We start from the raw sequence: 19,115 nt of genomic DNA, 5'->3' as shown, positions 1-19,115 counted from the left end.
TATCATCAATAATTAGCTCAGTCCACTCTCAATCATTAACACCGGTCGTGTCGCCCCCACGGTCCCACCTGTTACTTTGCTCTAGTCAACTTTGTCTCGCCTCCTCCGCCACTCTCCCCACTCGATTCGACCTCTTGTTGCGTCGTCCCTCAGCCATTGCTCCACTTCCAGATTCAGCTCCCCTCCTTTCGTCTCATCCCTCTCTCTTCAGATTGGCTCATATTTGACAGCAACACTATATCCATCGGCTAGTTCGTTCAGCAGACCAGCTCGAGCTTTGTTGATCAAGCTCGTGGTAGTAGATCTAGTGGCCTAATGCGAGGTAAGCCATAGGGTCAGGGGCGACGAGGTGGGGGGAGCGAAGCTAGGAGCTCGGTGGCCCTGGCGTCGTCTGTGCCATTCAACGAGTGTGACAACGGTGACTCCTCCAGCGGCAGTTGTGACTCCTCCTGCTCTGACGACCTCTTCTTTCTATGGCAAAACACCTTTCTGTGGCAGTCATTATACCCCTTTGTGATAAGAATGTTGCAATCCTTCAATTTAATTGTTGCAACGATTTATTTTATACATGATGTTGCAGTCGTTAATTTAGAATGTTTTATCGATTGATTTTTGATGTTGCAGTGAATACTATTTAATGTTGCAGGTGTATTTTTTAATGTTGCAAGATGTTACAATCCTTCGTTTAGAATATTGTATGATTCTTTTTTGATGTTGCAGTAAATACCTGAGCTGATGAAACCAAGATGCGTAACAATGTTTGGACGAACAGATATTTGGTCAAACACCATCTTCCATACATACGCAGATCGCTCATCAGTATGTCAAGCTCCAGAGGTTTCTTGAAGAATCTTTCTAAGCATGCAGCATAATGATCAACCTTCAGGAGTATAGTGTCCTCGTACATGGGACGCCATTTCTGTACTTAGCAAAAACAATATCCATCTCCTCACCCATTTGACATTCCTCGAAACCAGAATTTGGGGGTTGGGTGGGATAATCCTTCAAACCTGCGACTGAAAGAACAAAATCATTTCCAGACAGCATCAGCTATTGTTCGAATCAGAATCACAGTGATAATTTTTGCAGCAAAGTTTGGGCCGCGACAGATGATGTATTTCATCGGTTGCACGAAATCATTTCGAAATCAAGTTTGTCACCGTGGCCGCTCTTCCGTACGACCTGTACCGGTTATGTTTCGGTGGACGCTGTATATTTTTAAGTAAACAAGCTGTCACTAGCCTTAATCACGAGAGGATATATATATATATATACTCTCTCAGATCATTACATAACATCCAATGAGATCAATAATACATGGAGTCCCTACTCGATTGGAAGGTAGGAGCAGCCTACAGGAGTCCGGGCCTAGAATGGAAGGGGAAGTAGGGCGTCGTCGAGGCAGCCCGATCAAGGTTGCTCTTCTTCTTCTTCTTCTTCCCCTCGTCTTTCTTCACACCTTGCTTCTCCTGGTGCTGCTGCTTCTCTTGTTGCTTCTTGACGATACCATCATCAGGCTCGTTCATGGAAGAAGAGGGCGGCTTCTTGGGGAACACCTTGGCAGCGAGCGATGACACGCAGGAGAAGCCCATGGCTAGCTCTCTTCTTGCTGTGCGTGCCGATTCTCAGGTGATGTTTGCTACTACTTTGCTTGGTGCGTTGGAATGGCCGGACAGGGCAGGTACCAGTTTAATTTATAGGGGAGGGAGAGTGGCTGCGCGGAACGGCATTTCTGCTGCCACTCTCTCGCTTCGCTGGTTCCGATCTTCCAGCGGAAGATTGCCACTTCTTCAACTGCAGCCCCGGATTTTTTATTTTACCCTAAGCACGTGGTCCGCACTGATATTGATATCTTTTGGGCTGGAGCAGGTAGTATGTATGATTGTCGTACACACGTAGAGGTACGAGAACGAGGGCCTGACAGGTGGGCGTGGGCCCAGCTGTCATCGGCTAATAGAGAGCTCATCGAATGGATGGTAGCTGTGGTGGGAAGGAAATTTTATCAAGAGGAACAAAAAAAAAAAGACCCCCCCCCCCCTATATGAGTGTGTCTCAAATATAGTGTAGAGAGGAAGAGTATGTGTCATACATGAAAAAGGGGTTTTTTAGACCGGATTTCGTAGAATTTTCTTCTGTCGTGGTGGACTTGGAGTTGCTTCAGACACCGATTTTGGTGATGATGATTGTTGCTTTGACCCAGCAGACGCAGCTGAGGTTCCTTGGTGGCCAAGCTTCTCAAATCAAGAGACGATTTCTATCTATAAACGCGCCCTGCCAGTCAGGCAATGCGATGTGTTGGGATGGAACGTGCGTGGAAGCGCACCATCAGCTGGTTTCTTTCTCAACTTGACAGCAACATGCTGGTAGAAATAGAATCGGTTTATCAGTCTACGTTGCGTCATCGATGACCGATCTACCTTCTTCTTCTCCCAGATATTACCGCGAAGAAGAGGAACCTCGATCCACACATGTATCGGTCGGAATCGGATTGTTGGTCTAGTGCACGGGCAGGGAGGGAGCCGTTGGATATTATGGGCCTGTTTGGGAGAAATAGCTGTGGTTTTGAATTGGTTCATCAAAAGGTGCATACGTATAAGTGTTTCTCTTTCCATGATAAAAAAGTAGATTGTGCTATCACTCTTGAAACATCACCATTGTGTCTAACGTGCCTCCTTTTTCCTCTTTATGTTGTATGAATTCAGGAAACAAATAAGCTGCGCACGAGGGTGCTGGTGTTATCTGACTATACGCGTCGCTTCATCTTTGAAAGAGACTCGAGTTGCATATAGTCAAGAAGGAAATATTTTGTTGTGACATATTCAGATGTTTAAGGCCACTTGAGTTTGGTTATATGAATCAACCCTATATACTAACGGCGGTGAAATCCCTGAGCGCTTAGGGGCTCTGCTACTGTAGCAGAGCCCCTACCATCATTGTATACAGATACGTATATGGATACATATACATATATATGTCATATGGATACGTATATGTACATATGTATTCGCTGTTGTATCTACTGTAGCAGGACCTCGCCCATCATTGTATACATGGGTATGTATATATGTATTCGTATACATATAATATACTTTCTATTTTCAGAAATACTAGGGAAATGTGAAAGGAAAATTTTTTATATTGATAAATCGACTGAAACAATCTAAAGTGCAAAGAAAAAAAACTAAAACTCAAAAAAATACAAAACAAATTTTGTTACATTCGTATTACTAACATAACTACTGTCCACAAATATATTATGTGTGTGTGTGTGTCTATATATATATATATATATATATATATATATATATATATATATATATCTATATAAATACAAATATATATTTATATTTATATATGTATATTACATACATGAGTTTAGATGAATTCAACATCCCACTTCCGATAACATATACTAACGGTGGAAAAATTAATGTACTAATACGAAACAAATTTTGTTAGTTCCATATTACTGAAGTAGCTACTGCTCAGCAATATATTATATGTATGTGTCTATATATATATATTACATACATGAGTTTAAATTAATCTAATATTTCTCTTCCAATAACATATACTAATGGTGGAAAAATCGGTACGCTCCATGTGCTATTAAAACTATTACAAATCATGCAACATTCAAGCATAACATTTATCCGAAACGGGCGCAGCAAAGCGCGCTAATCTACCTAATTCTTTTTTGTTAAGGGAAAGAGTTCCCTCGCACTTGTCACCACTAAGAAATTCCTTTGTATTCTTTTGGAGAGTTGTATACTTTTGCGGCCTGAGCAAACTCAGATTCTTCAGTAGCTTCTTTACCACTAAGATTATCAAAAGGGGCCTGTTTTAGACCTAATTTTATTCTCTGAAATTCTATTTTGTCTGTCCAATGGTACTGGTTAATATTGATACTGCAGCTGAACAGATGGTAGTCAGTACTCAGTTCATGTCCATTAGCTCTTGTGGGCCGGTGCACTTTTTTCAGTTCTGATTAGTGGGGGATTTTTTTTTAACAATATAGCTGGAGACAAATAGTTGGAGATGGCCTTTGTTTTGCAGTTGAAAATAGTCTAGAGTTTGTTTCAGTGCAAAACAACTTCATGGAAATGCTGCTTTAGGTGCAGCTGTTTGGCATCCTGGAACTCAACAGCCATGAGTGGGGAAGACTGTTCCCTCAAACACAGATCAAGATGTACAGTTTTAGGCAGAAATGTTGCAAAGATATATTATTCATGAGCAGCAAAAATGTAGGAAAATAGGGGTTGATCCAAAAATTAAGAAAAAATATTCAGTAAGATAACATGCAGACTTCTGCTTCAACATCTCATATGATAACTCTAAAGTGCTTCTCTTTAAATAAATAATCCAGTTTGACAGTGATTCAACACAAACAAAAGAATAGGAAGGTAAAATATCTTATAACTGAATTTTTAGACCATCCTACAATACATGGAGCAATCCAATTGGAGTGCGAAAGGCCTATGTAACATCAAAGGGTACCATTGACAATTCCCCCAAAAAATCTCTCATTACTGGATCTAGAGTCACCCTTCTAGCTAAACACCTTTATTGCCAGCTCCAGCTCTATGACAAATCTGCCCCACCGTGGATTTCTAGAGCAGAGCTAGAAAACCTATAGTGCAGCTATGCCAAACACACCCTATATATGCGGTTGGGCTGCTAAGATCACCGAAAGCCTGGCATCCGAACCGTACGTGTCCGAGGAGTAAAATAAACAGCGTGCAGTATAAAACAACAACGTAGAACCCAGCTTGATAGATAATCCAACGCGCCGCCCCTTTAGAATTTGAAACCTGTTCATACCGTGTGTTTGCGGAGTTTTCTGGTAAAAAATAATCACTTTGTTAAAAGAGTATCCCAATTAAGGCTTCACTTGCTTCAGTGGTTAAGCTCAGACATGGCCAGAAAACACACGCTGAGGCTAAGGCTCCGAATACCCAATGCAGAAAACTATCTGTGTTTCTGATTTACTGCGACTTCCAGGTCGCCAAGTAGGTAGGTCCCCTAGAAACTGAAAGGGACCAACAGTTTACAGTGGTTCGTGTTGACTGTACATGTCTTGTAACATATAAAACAACTTGCACGTGTAAAATCTCTTCTGAAATATTCATCATTGCACAAAGATCTTCCCTTTCATGCTGTGGCAATCTGTAATGTACAAAATATGTCATATTTATTCCAGGACTCTGACCTGGAACAATTGAACAGGTCATCACCAGTAATCGCCACAAGAACATGAACCACCTCTAAAGTGATGGAAACGAATAGTATCTCTCAAGATTATTTCTCTGTTTTCACTTCTTGATATCAATTTCATAGTCGAGTGGCAGTCACGGCAAACTCTCAAGTTCTTCATTACTCTTATAGGTGCTGATTGTGGCAAATGAATCATACCTAATGCCACAGCTAGTTTTTCACTATGGCAACCCACCAAATCTTGCTCCCTGCTGGAGATTTCATTTGACTCTTTGCCAGCATTATCAGTGATTGCCACCTTTTCTATCCTGGAAAGCATCTCTGCCAGTTTTGTGTATACTGCATTGCTCTCTGAATGGGACTTGTCACCAGCAACAAAAGAGTGAACTCCAGACCTTAGTTCAATCCAACTAAGACCAGGCTCTTTCTTCACGCCTCGCTCTTTCATCAGATCTCTAGTTTTTGAAGCTAAGGAAAGCTCCCCAGCATCCAAGCACATGTTGTAGAGAATTACATAAGATGCCGAGGAAGTGGGTTCCAGCTCCATTAACCGATTCGCAACAAGTTGGCCTCTCTCCATGTCTTCATGAATACGGCATGAGGCCAGCAAAGATCGCCAAATGACAGGGTCATCATGAAAGACCGAATCCCTTATAAAAGCCTCAGCATCGGCTAGCCTCCCAGCTCGTCCAAGGAGATCAACAACACAAGTGCAATGCTTTATGGTTGAGCTCAACCCATATTCCTTATTCATAATTCCATAATACCTGCATGAAATCATCAAAGGAGATGGACATATGAGACATGTACACAGTAAGTTGTATGGGCATTGAACGAATGACTTGACCCAAAAGAAACGGAAAAGGATTACCTGAGTCCCTCATCAACCAATCCTGCATGACTACATGCAGTAAGGACACCGAGAAAAGTAATCTCATTAGGCACCACTTTCGCATCCATCATTTCATTGAAAATGCGTAAAGCATCTCTAGCACAGCCATGCTGGGCATGGCTTGATATCAGTGCAGACCAAGAGACAACATCGTGTGATTCCATTTCCTGAAACCTCAGAGTTGCAGCATCAACATCCCCTGATCTAGCATACATATGTATGCAGGAATTCCCCATGACAGTGAACCGATCAAAACCAGATTTTGTGGCGAGGCACTGGATCTGCTCACCAGTCCTTGCAATAGCCAAACTGGCACATGCATTCATCACACTCGATATAGTGAAAAGATCAGGTTTCAATTTATAACATAATGATTCTCCGAACAATCTCAGTGCCTCCTCAAAAAGCTCATTCTGAACACACCCTGAAATCATCGATGTCCAGGTGACAATGTCTTCCTTAGGAAGAGTTCTGAAACACCTGTATCCATCTTCCATGCAACCAGAATTGAAGTACAAGTCGATGAGTGCACTCCCAATAAACTCATCGCCTTGGAAACTGTGTTTGAGCACTTGCCCATGTAATTGTTTCCCGAATTCAAACTCACCAGCCAAGTTACTCGCCCGTAGAACACTTGAGAATGTGAACTCAGTAGGTTGCATCCCTCGGCTCTGCAGCTCCGAATACAGATTTAATGCTTCTCTCGTGACTTCCTTGCCAACTGCAGCTTCGTCCCGACAGAATCCTGCAATCATTGCATTGAAAACAATCACATTTGGGTCTCGCACCGACTTGAAAAGCGCAACAGCGCTGCTCAAGGCGCCTTTCTTAGCATACATGCCAATCATCGCGCTTGCAAGAAACACGTCGCTGTCCAACCCAGCCTTCACCACGCATCCATGAACTGCCTCTGCAATGCACCCTCCAATATCACCACCACAAGAGCAACACTTGATGACGCTCCCAAGCGCGAACGAATTCAAACCCATGCCGCACCGACGCATCAGACTGAACACCCTCAGCATCTCGTCGTGCGCACCGGCGCTGACGTACCCGGAGACCAGTGAGTTCCACGAGACATCGTCATGCTCATCAGCGACGTCAAACACCCGCCTCGCCTCGTCCATCTTGCCGCATTTGGAGTACATGCTGATAAGCGAGTTAGACAGGAACAAACCCTTGGAGAGACCTTCAAGAACGGCCAGCGCGTGCACGGCCTTGCCCACCTTCACGTCGCCCGCACGCGAGCACGCGGCGAGCGCGGCGGCGTACGTGAACCGGTCAACCTTGACCCCCGCGCCCCGCGCGCGCGCGAAGGTTCCCAGGGAGTGCTCGGCGAGGCCAGCGCGGGAGTAGGCGTCGATGAGGAGGTTGAAGGAGAGGGCGTTGCGGCGGGGCATTTCGTCGAGCAGGCGGCGGGCCGGGAGGGGCCCCCCGAGGCGGCAGTAGGCTGCGAGGAGTGAGTTGCGGAGGAAGAGGGAGGCGCCAGGGTGCGCGCGGGCGATGTGGGCGTGCACGGCAGCGGCGTGCGGCAGCGCGGCGCAGGAGCGGAGGAGGTGGAGGTAGAAGGCGTCCATGGACGCGAAGGGCAGTGGCGGCATCTCGGCCTCCGTCTCCACAAGGGAGAGGCGGGAGAGATTTGAACGGGCATCTGGGTGCGATCAATAGCCGTTCGATACTTCGATCTCCTTCGAAAACAGAAGAGGCCGTCCGTTGGATCAAGAGTTCACTGTCCAGTTGGAGGCGGGGAAGAGAGGCCCGCCCGATGGCCTCTTCTTTGTCTGCGGCGGACCCGCTCCAAATATTGCACACCAGTCCAGTATTTACACCATCCAGAAAAATGCATCACGTTTATTGGCGGCAGCGATCCATTTTCGGACCCCAGCGGCGGATCTACACCGGAGGAAGAAGAACAACAATAGAGAGCCCCTTCATTTTAGCTCTACATCCGCTACTGCCTGAGCCGGTAACGGAGAGGAAACTTAGAAGCATTCGGCAAGATGTATAAAAGCTTTGTAGGAGTTTTATTTCTCTTTTATTCATGTAACGTAATTCGGGAGGCTAACATGGCTGCACATTTGTGCGCTAAACAGGCCACTCCTGATAATAATTTTTATGCTTGGTCGTGATGTGTCCCATTTCTCTTTTCCTTTCTGGTGGACGTAATCGCCAAGGACTACTCCTACTGTTGATTAAAATAAGCTCTTACAACTTGCTTAAGATCCTATTTGGCACAAGGCACAGCTTATGCTTCTATACAATCCATTTTCTAAAGAATGCTATAAAAAGCAGATTCTGCAGCTTCTCCAGATGGTATAACTTACTCTCAAAACACGTTTACTGATGCACAAATAGATTCTGCTTCTCCAGATGATATAGCTTATTCTCAGAACACGCTTACTAACACAGTTTCTACATAATCCTCTAAAATACACAAACGGAAACTATACAAAACAGGGTCTAAAAGCGCCATGGTGTGAATGGAGAAGCACATATTTCCTTGGCTCCAACAATGCAATGACCGGTATTACGACTAGATTAGCTCAGCCAGCACTTTTGGTTTGCGTCACGGTATCGTCCACGCCAGCACCCAATTCATTCTTCAAAAATAAACGGATGACCCTATCTCTTTGCATGCCAGACCAAACCATGCCGGATGGAATCGTCAACAAGGCTTTTGTCAAGGCTTGGAAACGCCACATGATAAAAATAACAATGAACATAATTAATGTACCAGAACATCAAGATCGTCGAGAGTTCAATTTGCCATCTAACAGTCGTGATATAAAACCTTTATGAAACAAGTATAAATCAACCAGTACTACATATCAGCAGTAACTAGCACACAATAACTACTACAGAATATTCAAATCCAGACTGCTGAGCGAGAAACGAGTTTAGAAAGTACAAATACTTCAGTACAGGCATCGAGTACATAAAGTCACTGCAACAGAAAATTGTCCGAGTACAAATCACAAACCAGAGACTCCACGAAGCAAGCTAAGCCAGATCCATTGGAAACATTGCCGTAGGGTTCGCTCACCATCTCCTCAAACCAACACTTGAGCTCACAGCAAGTCACAAGCACAGGCAAACGATAGTGATATGGTGAAAAGATAAAATGTTTTTTACCTGCCAGGGACACAATGCCAGGAGTTCTACCTGCGCCTAGGGGAAGGTGAGCTGCTGCTTCGGCTGTCACTAGAAATGCTCCTTCCTCTACGAGGCCTGCAATACACGACATTTTAAGTTTTCAAAACAAACTAATTCAACTATATTTGATATCTCAACTTGAGCAAAACAACAGATAATCTAACATTCCAAAGATGCATTACCTTCTAGGGCTGCGACTCCTTGATACCCTTCTTGGCCCCTATACCGGAAAAGGTGTTAGCATTTAATCATTTGTTTAGTTTCTCATTTAATCACTTAGTATTACATAGCATGAAAAGCTACAAATACCACAATGGATGCAGTACTCACCTTTCTTGGTGGACTTGGTGATCCGGAATACGATGAATCTGACCTTCCACGCCTCAATGGAGGTCCTCGACCCCTGCTAAAACAAACAGAATTAGAACTATGAGAATATCACATATGATGCTGAACAAAAAAGAGATACAGGCTCCACTGGAAAATTTTGTCAGAGAGAGAGAGAGAGAGAGAGAGAGAGAGAGAGAGAGAGAGAGAGAACCATTACCTTCGAGGAGAAATTGATCTGGAACGGGAGTGAAGGGGACGGCGAGGAGGAGAACGACTATAACGGCGTGGAGGTGGTGGCCTTCTTGGTGGGCTCCTCAACCGCCTTGGAGGTGGTGAGCTAGAGACAAAGAGGGATGAACACAATAATTATACCACACAAGATAAAGGGAAAAAAACTCTAACAAAAACCTTCAGACGCAAGAGAAGTAAGAAAGGAGTAAAATAAGTATGCAGATATAGAGGAGTAATTAGAGCAAATAGACAAAGACAACAATTGCAGGATTGTTGCTGAAATGGTACAGAGAAGTATAAACATGGGATAGGTACAATAAGATGTTTGAGAGGTAAATGAAGGAGAAAACCTGATACAGTTGGCACATCAGGAAAGTATACAATATTATATATAATGGTCTCAAAGTCCGTACAATATATTGTAATTCAGGCATATTGCACAAATGATAAATAGAGACGAGCTCCAAGTGACTTACCGCCTTCTTGGAGGCCCAGGGGAGCGTCTGCGTGGTGATGGGCTGCCACGACCCCTCCTAGGTGAAGGACTGTTGTTGTGAGATTAGTGTTAGCAATTCCAGTCACAATAAACTAGAGAAATATAATATATGTACACATTGCTCACCGCATCGGTGACCTATGCCTTCTAGGTGGTGGAGAAGGAGAACGCCTTCTAGGTGGAGATAGTGGTCTCCGGCGAGGAGGTGTGTCACCACGCCTGACAGGGGAAGGATCCACTCGACGACGAACAGGTGGAGAATCAGGGCGACGCCTGGGTGATGGGTCAGGCGGTCGCCTCGGTGACTCAACCCTTCTATTTGGAGGAGATCGCTTTCGTGGAGGGGAAGGTGGCTTTCTTCGTGGAGATACTGCTAACACAAAGATAACAGAATTGAACGATCAGAGGGCTACAATATGCACCTGCAAAATTAAATCCTAGATGTGAGCAAAAGCAACAAGCAACAAAAAAAGGTGCCTGTGGAAGAACCAGAACACAACAGAGTAGTAAGCCCTCTGACTAAATATAAATTATAAGGTTTCCTAAGCTTACGTTCCCTAGGCCGCTGCTGAGCATCCTTTTCAGCACTGCTAGCACCTTTGTCATTCTGAGGAACATCTCTTTTTGGAGGGGGCGGTGCCTTCATAGGTGAAGAAGCCCTTTGGCGAGGTTGAAGAGTGAGCCTCAACTTAACAACATTTCCATCAATTTGACCCTGAACAGATTTTTAGCAGTGAGGTCGTCGACCATTTGCTTATCATCAACAAAAAACGGGAGAGAAAGCACAAACATAGGGCAGAACACATACACCATCCATGTAAAGAAGAGCCTTCTCAGCATCAGCTCTCTTCTTGTATTCAATATATCCATAGCCACGAGGAAGATTAACCTAAGAAAAGTTGAGGAGTAGGTGTCAAGAAGAGCTTACGCAGATAACGAGAGCAACACATTAACTTACCAATCGGTCCATTGATAGCTCCACGTTCACCACTTCACCAAAATTCCCTGCAAAAAAAGGGATAATTAGCCCCTTATAGTTTGTGCATTGTTTGGCATTGCATAGGCATTTCAAAACCACTTATTTATTTATAATTTTGGATATCACAATTAGTTGAAATTGTCTTTATGGATCCATAACAGTAAAATCGTGCTAGAATTTGCAAAGCATTACATACCTAGCTCGTTTCCACAGTGCTTAATTCTAACAAAAATAAAGCACATGAAAGTAAAGACAGGCTCACCAAATATTTCTTTCAAGTGAGCCTCATTTACATTCCTGGAAAGATGATCAATGTGGAGAACAGCCGACTCAGCAGGAGGAGATGCTTTCCTGAAACAAATAACCACCTTCAATATTGTACGCACAAGAGGGCGCGCGCGCACGAGAGAGAGAGAGAGAGAGAGAGAGAGAGAGAGAGAGAGAGTCACAATGCTCAGTTGATATTGCCAGGCGAAATAGACGAATCTTTGAACACAATTCCCAATATGAGAAAGAAGCAGCAAGGAAAATGCCCAACAGCAGCTCATGCACGCAAAAAACAAAAGCCCCAGAAAAACACAGCGTACAAACAGTATGCTGCAACATAGCAGCTAAAATAAGAAAATATCTCAGATGCATTCATGATGCAGTCTCCAATGTGTAACTTAACCACTATTTTCTACTAGAATACACTCATAAAATTCAATAAATTTATGACATTGTGAAATTATTTTTCACGACAAATCTACACATATAGTTTTCATATTTCCAAACTAAATGTTCTAAAAGTTATTGATAGTTTTAAAAGTTTGACCTGACATTGTCCAAAACGGCAAAACGTCAAGTATTTGTGACCGGAGGGAATACTTTATCTTGCTAACATGAGGAGTTGAAAGATCAAGTATAATAGGTACTTTCAACAAGCTTTGTATTGTTAACCCACAAATAGCGTACATACCATATTTGTGGCATGCCAGACAATGTGCTTAAACATATAAGCACTAACGTATTGCCAGAGAATAAAATTAAAAATGTGTTAATACTTTGCAAGGTTATACCTGGGAGGTGAAGCTTTCTTAGGTGGCGGTGATGGTGACCGGCCTTTCCTTGAGGGTGAACCTCTTTTAGGAGGTGATGAAGGTGATTTACCTCTCCATGCTCCAGGTGAGCTGATAGACAGCAGTATCCATGAGTAAATGCACTCAGGTGAAAGAGAACAACCAACATAAGAGGCATAACAGAATTAAAGAAACATGCAAAAATAGCCATGTTCACAGCAGCAGCAAGCAAGTAATGCAACCAAGTGACTTCATAGATGAGCAAATTTACAACACACTTCGCATTGTATTCATAGAACTGACGAGAGCCAATTGATTTCAGAAAGAGCTGTCTCGTATGGAACTATGAGGTAGCACAAAGGTTGGTCCATGAATGTCATACAGATACATTTCAAATGGACACAGGGGCAGTGAAAGACACAAACTGGAACTTTGCAGGGAGTTCGATGGAAGATCCATACATACAAAGTCAGACTTGAAATTTGGCCAATATGTCGCCCAAAATCAGGATTATGAACCACTGAGGCAGCAATGGATCCGTTCTAAGTAGAAAATGCAGGCCATCACAGACTAAATAGCAAATGAAAGGGACCCATCTGAATTATTAAAGCCAGGTCCAACATTTAACTTAAATTTCCAGCCTATTTCAAGCATGATCCAAAGATGAATTTGCTAATCCGTTCAAAAAAAGAGATGAATTTGCTAATGATCAGTACAGTTGTGACCAATGCCCGGTTTCATTGGATGCCAAATGACTACATCCGTACGTTTGAAGACCACAAGGACTAACTGTACCCAACAAAAAATAATTCGAGCATGCAAGGCACACCTATATCAATTGTTGTACGAATATAAGATCAATCCGCCTCATGCTACATCCTGCAGTTGCAGCCCGTTCCTAGAATAATGGTTATAATCAATGTCCCACCCACTTCCCCACGGAACGACAGACACACAAGCTCTAGGGTTTGTGCTTTTGACCAAGTGGCACTCAAATAAGTAAATCTAAAAAAATGGAAGCAGCGCGCACTCAAAAGCTACAAATAACTCGTTAAACACCCTACATCTCTGAAGAAAACGCACGATAAACAAAATCTAAAATAATACCCTAACCAGAGGATCCTTAGCGTTGAGAGCCGGGCCTCACCTGCGCTTGGCTGCGGGAGGGGAGCGGCTCCGGGACGGGGAGGATGGCGACGACGAGAGGGAGCGGGAGCGCGAGCGCGAGCGGGACGAGACGGAGCCGGAGGAGACGGAGCGGGAGGAGGAACCGGAGGAGGAGCGCGAGGCGGAGCGCCCGCGCCGAGGCTTCGCCATCGTCCCCGGCGGCGGCGGTGGAGGCCGGGCAAGCGGGGGCGGGCCTGTGGTGTTGGTCTAGGGTTTTGAGCAGGGAGGGGGAGGAGGAATACGAGGGGCGGGGTAAGGTGAGGTGTGTGACTGTTCGATCCACCGCCTATAGAAAGTGCGAGAATGAAAATTTTGTCCTGTTTATGAAGTGTTTATATATTTATAAATATTAAATAGATATAATAAAATAATATGTCTATTGAGAAAATATTTTTCTCAATAGTTTATAGATTTTTATAATATATTTATTGTGAGACATCTCTTTTTAACAGACATAACTCTTAATAATTGATTAAATAGTGTTTATTGTTAACACTCTCTCTTAATCAATTATTCTAGTTGTAAAACTTTTTGTTAAAGAACTTCTCTAAAAATCTGTAGAAAAATATAAAAAGAAAATAATATATTAATATGCCATTAAAACTCCTTTAAAATCTAATGAGAAAATAGTACAATATTACTCCATTAAAACTCCTTTATAGTAAAGTTTACCACGTGTCACGTTATGAATTAAATACCGTCATTAAATGTATGAGATTAGATCTTATAGGATTATTTTTCTCAGATGAGTAATGCCAATTGGAAAAACTAATGTAGTATCAGGAGGTAAATTACTACTACTATTCTATTTAAGATGGAGTAGTATAGATTCTAGAAATATTTCATTTAGATGCTGAATGGTTTTGTGCAGTAAATCAGCCGAACAATTTGTATAGGTTTTGTTAACTTCATTAATCACTTATGATTAATAATAATTAGTAACTATTAATGATTATTAAGAATTTTTAGTTAAATATTAGCTATAATTAATTATTATTGGGGATATTTAGTGATGATTAAGACAATTTAAGTTACGATTAATTGAAATTAGTAATGATTAGTACTAATTAGCATACTTTATTTATAATAATAGATAAAAAAATTATTATTTTGGTAAAATATTAATTTATATATAGATATAATACGTGATTTTTAAGCAACTAAACATATTCGTGTACCAACATATATTTAACTAAATACATTCATATACCAACATATATATATATATATATATATATATATATATATATATATATATATATAACCAAACAATCTAATTATACCGTCTGTCAATAAACATTCCATCCAAAACGATCAATTTCCATTCGACTTTTTCAACCACCCAAAGCTACCTAAATAACAGCCACTCTCGCCCTCCCGCGGGGGCTGCTCTCTTCTGCACTCTCCAGCGCTCCCCAATTCCTCCTCGCCCCCAACCCGATCGCGATTGGATGAGTAAGCTAGCGACTCGACTCGTCAAATCGCCACCGGTTTCGTTCCTCCCGTAATCAATCGACCCCTCTGACTCGGCGCTCAGCTCCTCCGCGTGGTTTGTGCAGGCTTCGCTCCGGTGCGCCGTTGATCTCTGCAGCACGCAGGTTGGTTCGCCGTCCTCATTGTTTCTGCAGCCTTCTCTGTGTAGTTCATGCCCATGACATTTCGTCGCCCGGCGGCCCGGCGGCCCGGCTAGCGCTTCAGGCTGTTTAAATCGGTTTGCGGCGCGAGGTCAGGTGCTGGATCCATGGAGAGAGCGAGGCTCACACCGTTCCCGAGGGACCAGGCAACAACCAGGATGTGCATGGTGTCTAGGTACCCGCATTGCATTGACAATTTGACATCAGTCCCAGCTCATGGTTTGAGTGGTGTCGAGGCATTACTGGATTAGAATGCGTAGGGTGTTCTTAGTTCTTACAAGTGCCACAACTCTCTGCAGCTTTGCTACAGAATTGCTTGAGATAAGGTCCAAGGAGCCATCTCTCCACGTGCTGCTTATTCCCGGAAATCCAGGTCCGCGACACACTGAAGATTTAAGAGAATTCGTATGTTGAGATGCTCACGAATGTATCCAGTTTCTGTTTGTAGGCATTGTTGCATTTTATAAGGACTTTGTCGAATCTCTCTATGAAAATCTCGGTGGGCAAGCATCTATTACAGGTGAGCGCAGTTCATGCATTTTTTGCGTTGTATGCGCTATCTGTGTTGCTTGCTGATGAACCTCATCTGTTGTCCAGCGATAGGGCATGTTTCACATAGCCAGAAGGTAACATACAACTTGACTGATGCTTGTTAACTGTTTACTTCAAGTTGGTTTGTAGTCTCGTGGCATCGTATTGTTTGGTCAACAAGGCAGCCATGAGCCTTTGCTTGAAGTCCAACGATAATGCCAAACATGCTGCATGGAACATATTGGATAATTTGCCATCATAATTTGTCTTTTTTTTTTTTGTTGATATCAATAGCCAAATCTCCCATCCTTTTCTTGTCTTATTCACATGCAACTATGAATGCCAACAGCAAGCCTTGTAATGCACATATTTTGGTGATCTTTCAATCTTTATACTATGATTTAATTTTGTATAATTTCTTGGCCAACATATTAATATTGCCAATGGAGATGACATTTATACATTTTATGACAGGATTCTGAGCACGGACGGTTGTTTTCATTGCGAGAACAAATTGACCATAAGGTGTGGTTTGGATGCTTTGTCAATCGAAACTTCTCTTTGAATTTTGGTTTTTGCTGCAACAGCTTTTGGTTCTGTACCTTCGATCACTAAAGCAGTAACAAAATAGAGAGGAACACCTCATATTTGTTTCTTCCACCATTGTCTTAAAAAGTTTCTGTTTCATTTATTGATGTACCGTTTACTTAATTTGTTCCAGAGAAGATCCCCCCCCCCCCCCTTAATTTGCATGGTCAAGACTGTCCTGTTCTATAAATTGATCCCATATTTATCCTGTTTAATTCATGTCATGCCTGCAGCTTGATTTCATTGAACAAGAGCTTCAACATTCTGAACAATCAATTGTTTTGGTAAACTTTTGCCTTCACCACTACAAGTCTGAGTTGTTTTATGCTAACCAGAAACTCTAGTATTTTTTCTTGATATACTAGTATACAGACATCTGTAATTTTAAATGGGTATACAGATATCTGGTATCGGATACTTCGTACTTTTTGTTATTTGGAAGCAGAAAGTCTCTGATTGAAATTTCCAAATAATATGTGGATATTTATAAAGAGAAATTGGTTGGTGACCAGAGTATCCAGCACCCCTTTTAGCAAAAGTACAATTGATCCAACATGTTGTGATGTTTCAAAAATTCCATAAAAAATCATGTATCTAGTACACATAAAGTTAAGTAGACCTGCAAAAATTCAATTTCAGATTCATCTTTGACATCGAGATTCAGAAAACACAAGGGGTACTGTTAGCACATGATGAACAATGCCGGATTGACTGCTTGTTTATTTTGTTTCTTGAGATCTAGGATGAATTCGAAATTGAGTATTTGCAGGTTTACTTAACTTGAAGTGTACTACATATATGATTTTTTGACGAACTTTTGAAACATTGCAAGTTGCAACTTGCTGAATTAGCTAATGGGGACGCTGGAATCCCTGGATACAAAATCCACACTCATTTATAAAACCCAGAAGAGTTATGCATCAGAATTTGACAATTTGGCCCAAGTTTATTCAGTTTTTAGCTGATTTCTTGATGAATAAATTTGCAGATCCAGCTCACTTCCCTTCTGTACTGTGAAATCATTGTATTATAACTCTTTCACTGTGATAGTCCACCGCATTATTATGCCTTCACAGGGTTGTATTACTATGAATTAACAGTTTGCTATGTTCAGTGACTCTGGAACATTCGGATCTGTTCTTGCTAGAATGTGGTCCTGCTCATAGTTCTTACTTCAATACCTGTATAATTCACTTTTTGTGAACCATATATTTGTTTCAATACCCTATATGGTTCTTACTTCCATCTCTTTATTGGTCTCAAAAGAAAACTCCATTTGTTTGTTTAAATGAAGGTTGGTCATTCAATTGGTGCATACATAGGCCTGGAAATCTTCAAAAGACTTCAGAACAAGGTGTGGATACTTGCCCAAGTCTGGCACTCCTGTCCCACAATCTGTCCTTACTGTTTACTAACTTTTTGTCTTCTTTTCTCCTGGACAGATAAAATTTCTTGTAGGACTCTATCCATTTTTAACGTTGAACAAGAATTCTGTAAAGCAATCAGCAATTGGATATATCGCAAGGTACTGAAATGCTTTGATCAAGTTTTTGTAATTGTCACCATAGCATATTGCTACCATTGCCAAAGTTGTGATAATCTAATTAAGGTGGCATAATTGCATCAATACTGAACATACTGCACTGGGTGATAATTTGAAGTCAAGTAAAGGAGTAGAAGATGATGTGATCTAGATTGTTTTCTCTTTTTAACAAGCAATGCAAGATGGGAGGCTGGATATGACATATAGCTGATTATTAGTTTATTACTATTAAGTTAGTAATAATTTTCAGCTGGTTAGAGGTTAATCGGTACCTCACTTAAGTATGTTCCCAAATTGACTAATCATTTTGCTGAAGTTGGCCTTCTCGACTTGGATCAGGTCATCACTCCTTAGTAAAGGGATCAGTTCATTTGTATCTTTCATCGGGTCACTCCAAGCTTCAATTACGAGGGGCATTGTGAGAAGGTTCCTTGGACCTTCATGGTCTGTAACAGCTGTTGATGCTGCATGCTGCCATCTTTTAAGGGTAAGTTCTGAACTTTTAGTAACCCGCTAGGTGAGTTCCCCAATCTGAAAATGTTGAGACATTTGCTCCTTTATCACAAACTGTGCAGTACCATACAATGCGCAACGTTATTTTCATGGCAATGACAGAGTTCCAAAAGGTAACTCACCATGTTGACTACTTGATGTTGCTATAGCAACGGTTCAATTTACATTGCTAGAGCTACTCCATGTTTTACTTGTATAGTGACTGTTGACTTTATTTCTGCACTCCAGCTTACTGAAGAACCAGACTGGACATTCATCAGAGCAAAGGAGGACGAAATTGCTTTTCTATTTGGTGTGGACGATCACTGGGGTCCACTATCTCACTTAGAAGAGGTGAACAAATGATTTGTTATTCAACAGCACCCTATTCTGAAAAATGGAGTTGGGAAATTGGGTTGCTGGATTCTAACTATATTCTGTTAATTTGGAGAATCTACAGATATCAAAGCGTGTACCCGGGGTTGCCTTATCGGTTGAAACAGAAGGGCACACACATGGCTATTGCTGCACAGAGGCTGGATCCTTTTGGGTTGCGGAGTACGTCGCAAATTTGATTAAAAGCCAGATGCTAACTAGAAACAACTGAGGTTCATTTGACAAATGTATTATACAATTCTCTTTTCATAAGGCAAAGAGTAGCTGGACTGTGATGGAGTTACTTTGACAATAGGGAAGTTAAAATTTCCATTCCCATAGTCCACATTGTTTGACTTACTCTTTCAAGGGTTCTCTTTCAATAGTGATTCACCTCTTCTTCGATGCTGTTCCTGGATTATGCTACCTCCT

General features: G+C 42.1%; 4 protein-coding genes across 5 annotated transcripts; 1 reads left to right on the top strand and 3 right to left on the bottom strand.

Moving 5' to 3' along the window:
* Positions 1–1,077: 1,077 nt before the first annotated feature.
* On the bottom strand, positions 1,078–1,770 carry LOC133909642 (uncharacterized). Its single transcript, XM_062352164.1, has one exon. It carries the CDS (start codon positions 1,590–1,592, stop codon positions 1,353–1,355), a length of 240 nt encoding a protein of 79 aa, XP_062208148.1. The 5' UTR covers positions 1,593–1,770; the 3' UTR covers positions 1,078–1,352.
* Positions 1,771–4,959: 3,189 nt separating this feature from the next.
* Positions 4,960–7,777, bottom strand: LOC133909640 (pentatricopeptide repeat-containing protein At3g13880-like). The gene is made up of 2 exons (XM_062352162.1): positions 6,086–7,777; positions 4,960–5,981 (listed from the first exon to the last, which is right to left on the bottom strand). The coding sequence occupies exons 1-2, from the start codon at positions 7,705–7,707 to the stop codon at positions 5,231–5,233; spliced, it is 2,373 nt and encodes a 790-aa protein (XP_062208146.1). The 5' UTR covers positions 7,708–7,777; the 3' UTR covers positions 4,960–5,230.
* A 1,210-nt stretch (positions 7,778–8,987) lies between these two features.
* On the bottom strand, positions 8,988–13,812 carry LOC133909638 (serine/arginine-rich splicing factor SR45-like). The gene is made up of 12 exons (XM_062352161.1): positions 13,501–13,812; positions 12,354–12,464; positions 11,558–11,646; positions 11,275–11,321; positions 11,125–11,205; positions 10,869–11,031; positions 10,443–10,686; positions 10,297–10,365; positions 9,807–9,926; positions 9,590–9,662; positions 9,442–9,479; positions 8,988–9,334 (listed from the first exon to the last, which is right to left on the bottom strand). The coding sequence occupies exons 1-12, from the start codon at positions 13,668–13,670 to the stop codon at positions 9,265–9,267; spliced, it is 1,275 nt and encodes a 424-aa protein (XP_062208145.1). The 5' UTR covers positions 13,671–13,812; the 3' UTR covers positions 8,988–9,264.
* Positions 13,813–14,839: 1,027 nt separating this feature from the next.
* On the top strand, positions 14,840–19,088 carry LOC133909637 (uncharacterized). Of its 2 annotated transcripts, XM_062352159.1 has the most exons (14): positions 14,840–15,010; positions 15,080–15,118; positions 15,211–15,329; positions 15,454–15,527; positions 15,603–15,674; positions 15,752–15,780; positions 16,160–16,210; positions 16,507–16,557; positions 17,568–17,627; positions 17,716–17,798; positions 18,156–18,303; positions 18,392–18,442; positions 18,558–18,662; positions 18,769–19,088. In XM_062352159.1, the coding sequence occupies exons 1-14, from the start codon at positions 14,972–14,974 to the stop codon at positions 18,913–18,915; spliced, it is 1,068 nt and encodes a 355-aa protein (XP_062208143.1). In that variant the 5' UTR covers positions 14,840–14,971; the 3' UTR covers positions 18,916–19,088. The 2 variants fall into 2 exon arrangements, with proteins under 2 accessions (XP_062208143.1, XP_062208144.1); XM_062352160.1 differs by lacking the exon at positions 16,507–16,557.
* Positions 19,089–19,115: the final 27 nt, after the last annotated feature.

This window comes from Phragmites australis, chromosome 2 (assembly GCF_958298935.1).
Source record: "Phragmites australis chromosome 2, lpPhrAust1.1, whole genome shotgun sequence".
Lineage (NCBI taxonomy): Eukaryota > Viridiplantae > Streptophyta > Magnoliopsida > Poales > Poaceae > Phragmites > Phragmites australis.
Note: the sequence above shows the minus strand (reverse complement) of the source record. Positions and strands in the feature narration are given on the sequence as shown.

What these genes read in the sequence shown, in the direction of transcription:
- LOC133909642 (XM_062352164.1), bottom strand. Translation starts at nt 1,592, where the DNA reads ATGGGCTTCTCCTGCGTGTCATCGCTCGCTGCCAAGGTGTTCCCCAAG.
- LOC133909640 (XM_062352162.1), bottom strand. Translation starts at nt 7,707, where the DNA reads ATGCCGCCACTGCCCTTCGCGTCCATGGACGCCTTCTACCTCCACCTC. An exon ending in TTGGTTGATGAGGGACTCAG is followed by an intron (nt 5,982 to 6,085) that starts GTAATCCTTTTC and finishes GATTTCATGCAG; the next exon opens with GTATTATGGAATTATGAATA.
- LOC133909638 (XM_062352161.1), bottom strand. Translation starts at nt 13,670, where the DNA reads ATGGCGAAGCCTCGGCGCGGGCGCTCCGCCTCGCGCTCCTCCTCCGGT. An exon ending in AAGAAAGCTTCACCTCCCAG is followed by an intron (nt 11,647 to 12,353) that starts GTATAACCTTGC and finishes TATTTGTTTCAG; the next exon opens with GAAAGCATCTCCTCCTGCTG. An exon ending in TCAGCAGCGGCCTAGGGAAC is followed by an intron (nt 10,687 to 10,868) that starts GTAAGCTTAGGA and finishes TTGTGTTAGCAG; the next exon opens with TATCTCCACGAAGAAAGCCA.
- LOC133909637 (XM_062352159.1), top strand. Translation starts at nt 14,972, where the DNA reads ATGAGTAAGCTAGCGACTCGACTCGTCAAATCGCCACCG. An exon ending in ATGTTTCACATAGCCAGAAG is followed by an intron (nt 15,781 to 16,159) that starts GTAACATACAAC and finishes ATTTTATGACAG; the next exon opens with GATTCTGAGCACGGACGGTT. An exon ending in TCAAAAGACTTCAGAACAAG is followed by an intron (nt 17,628 to 17,715) that starts GTGTGGATACTT and finishes TCTCCTGGACAG; the next exon opens with ATAAAATTTCTTGTAGGACT.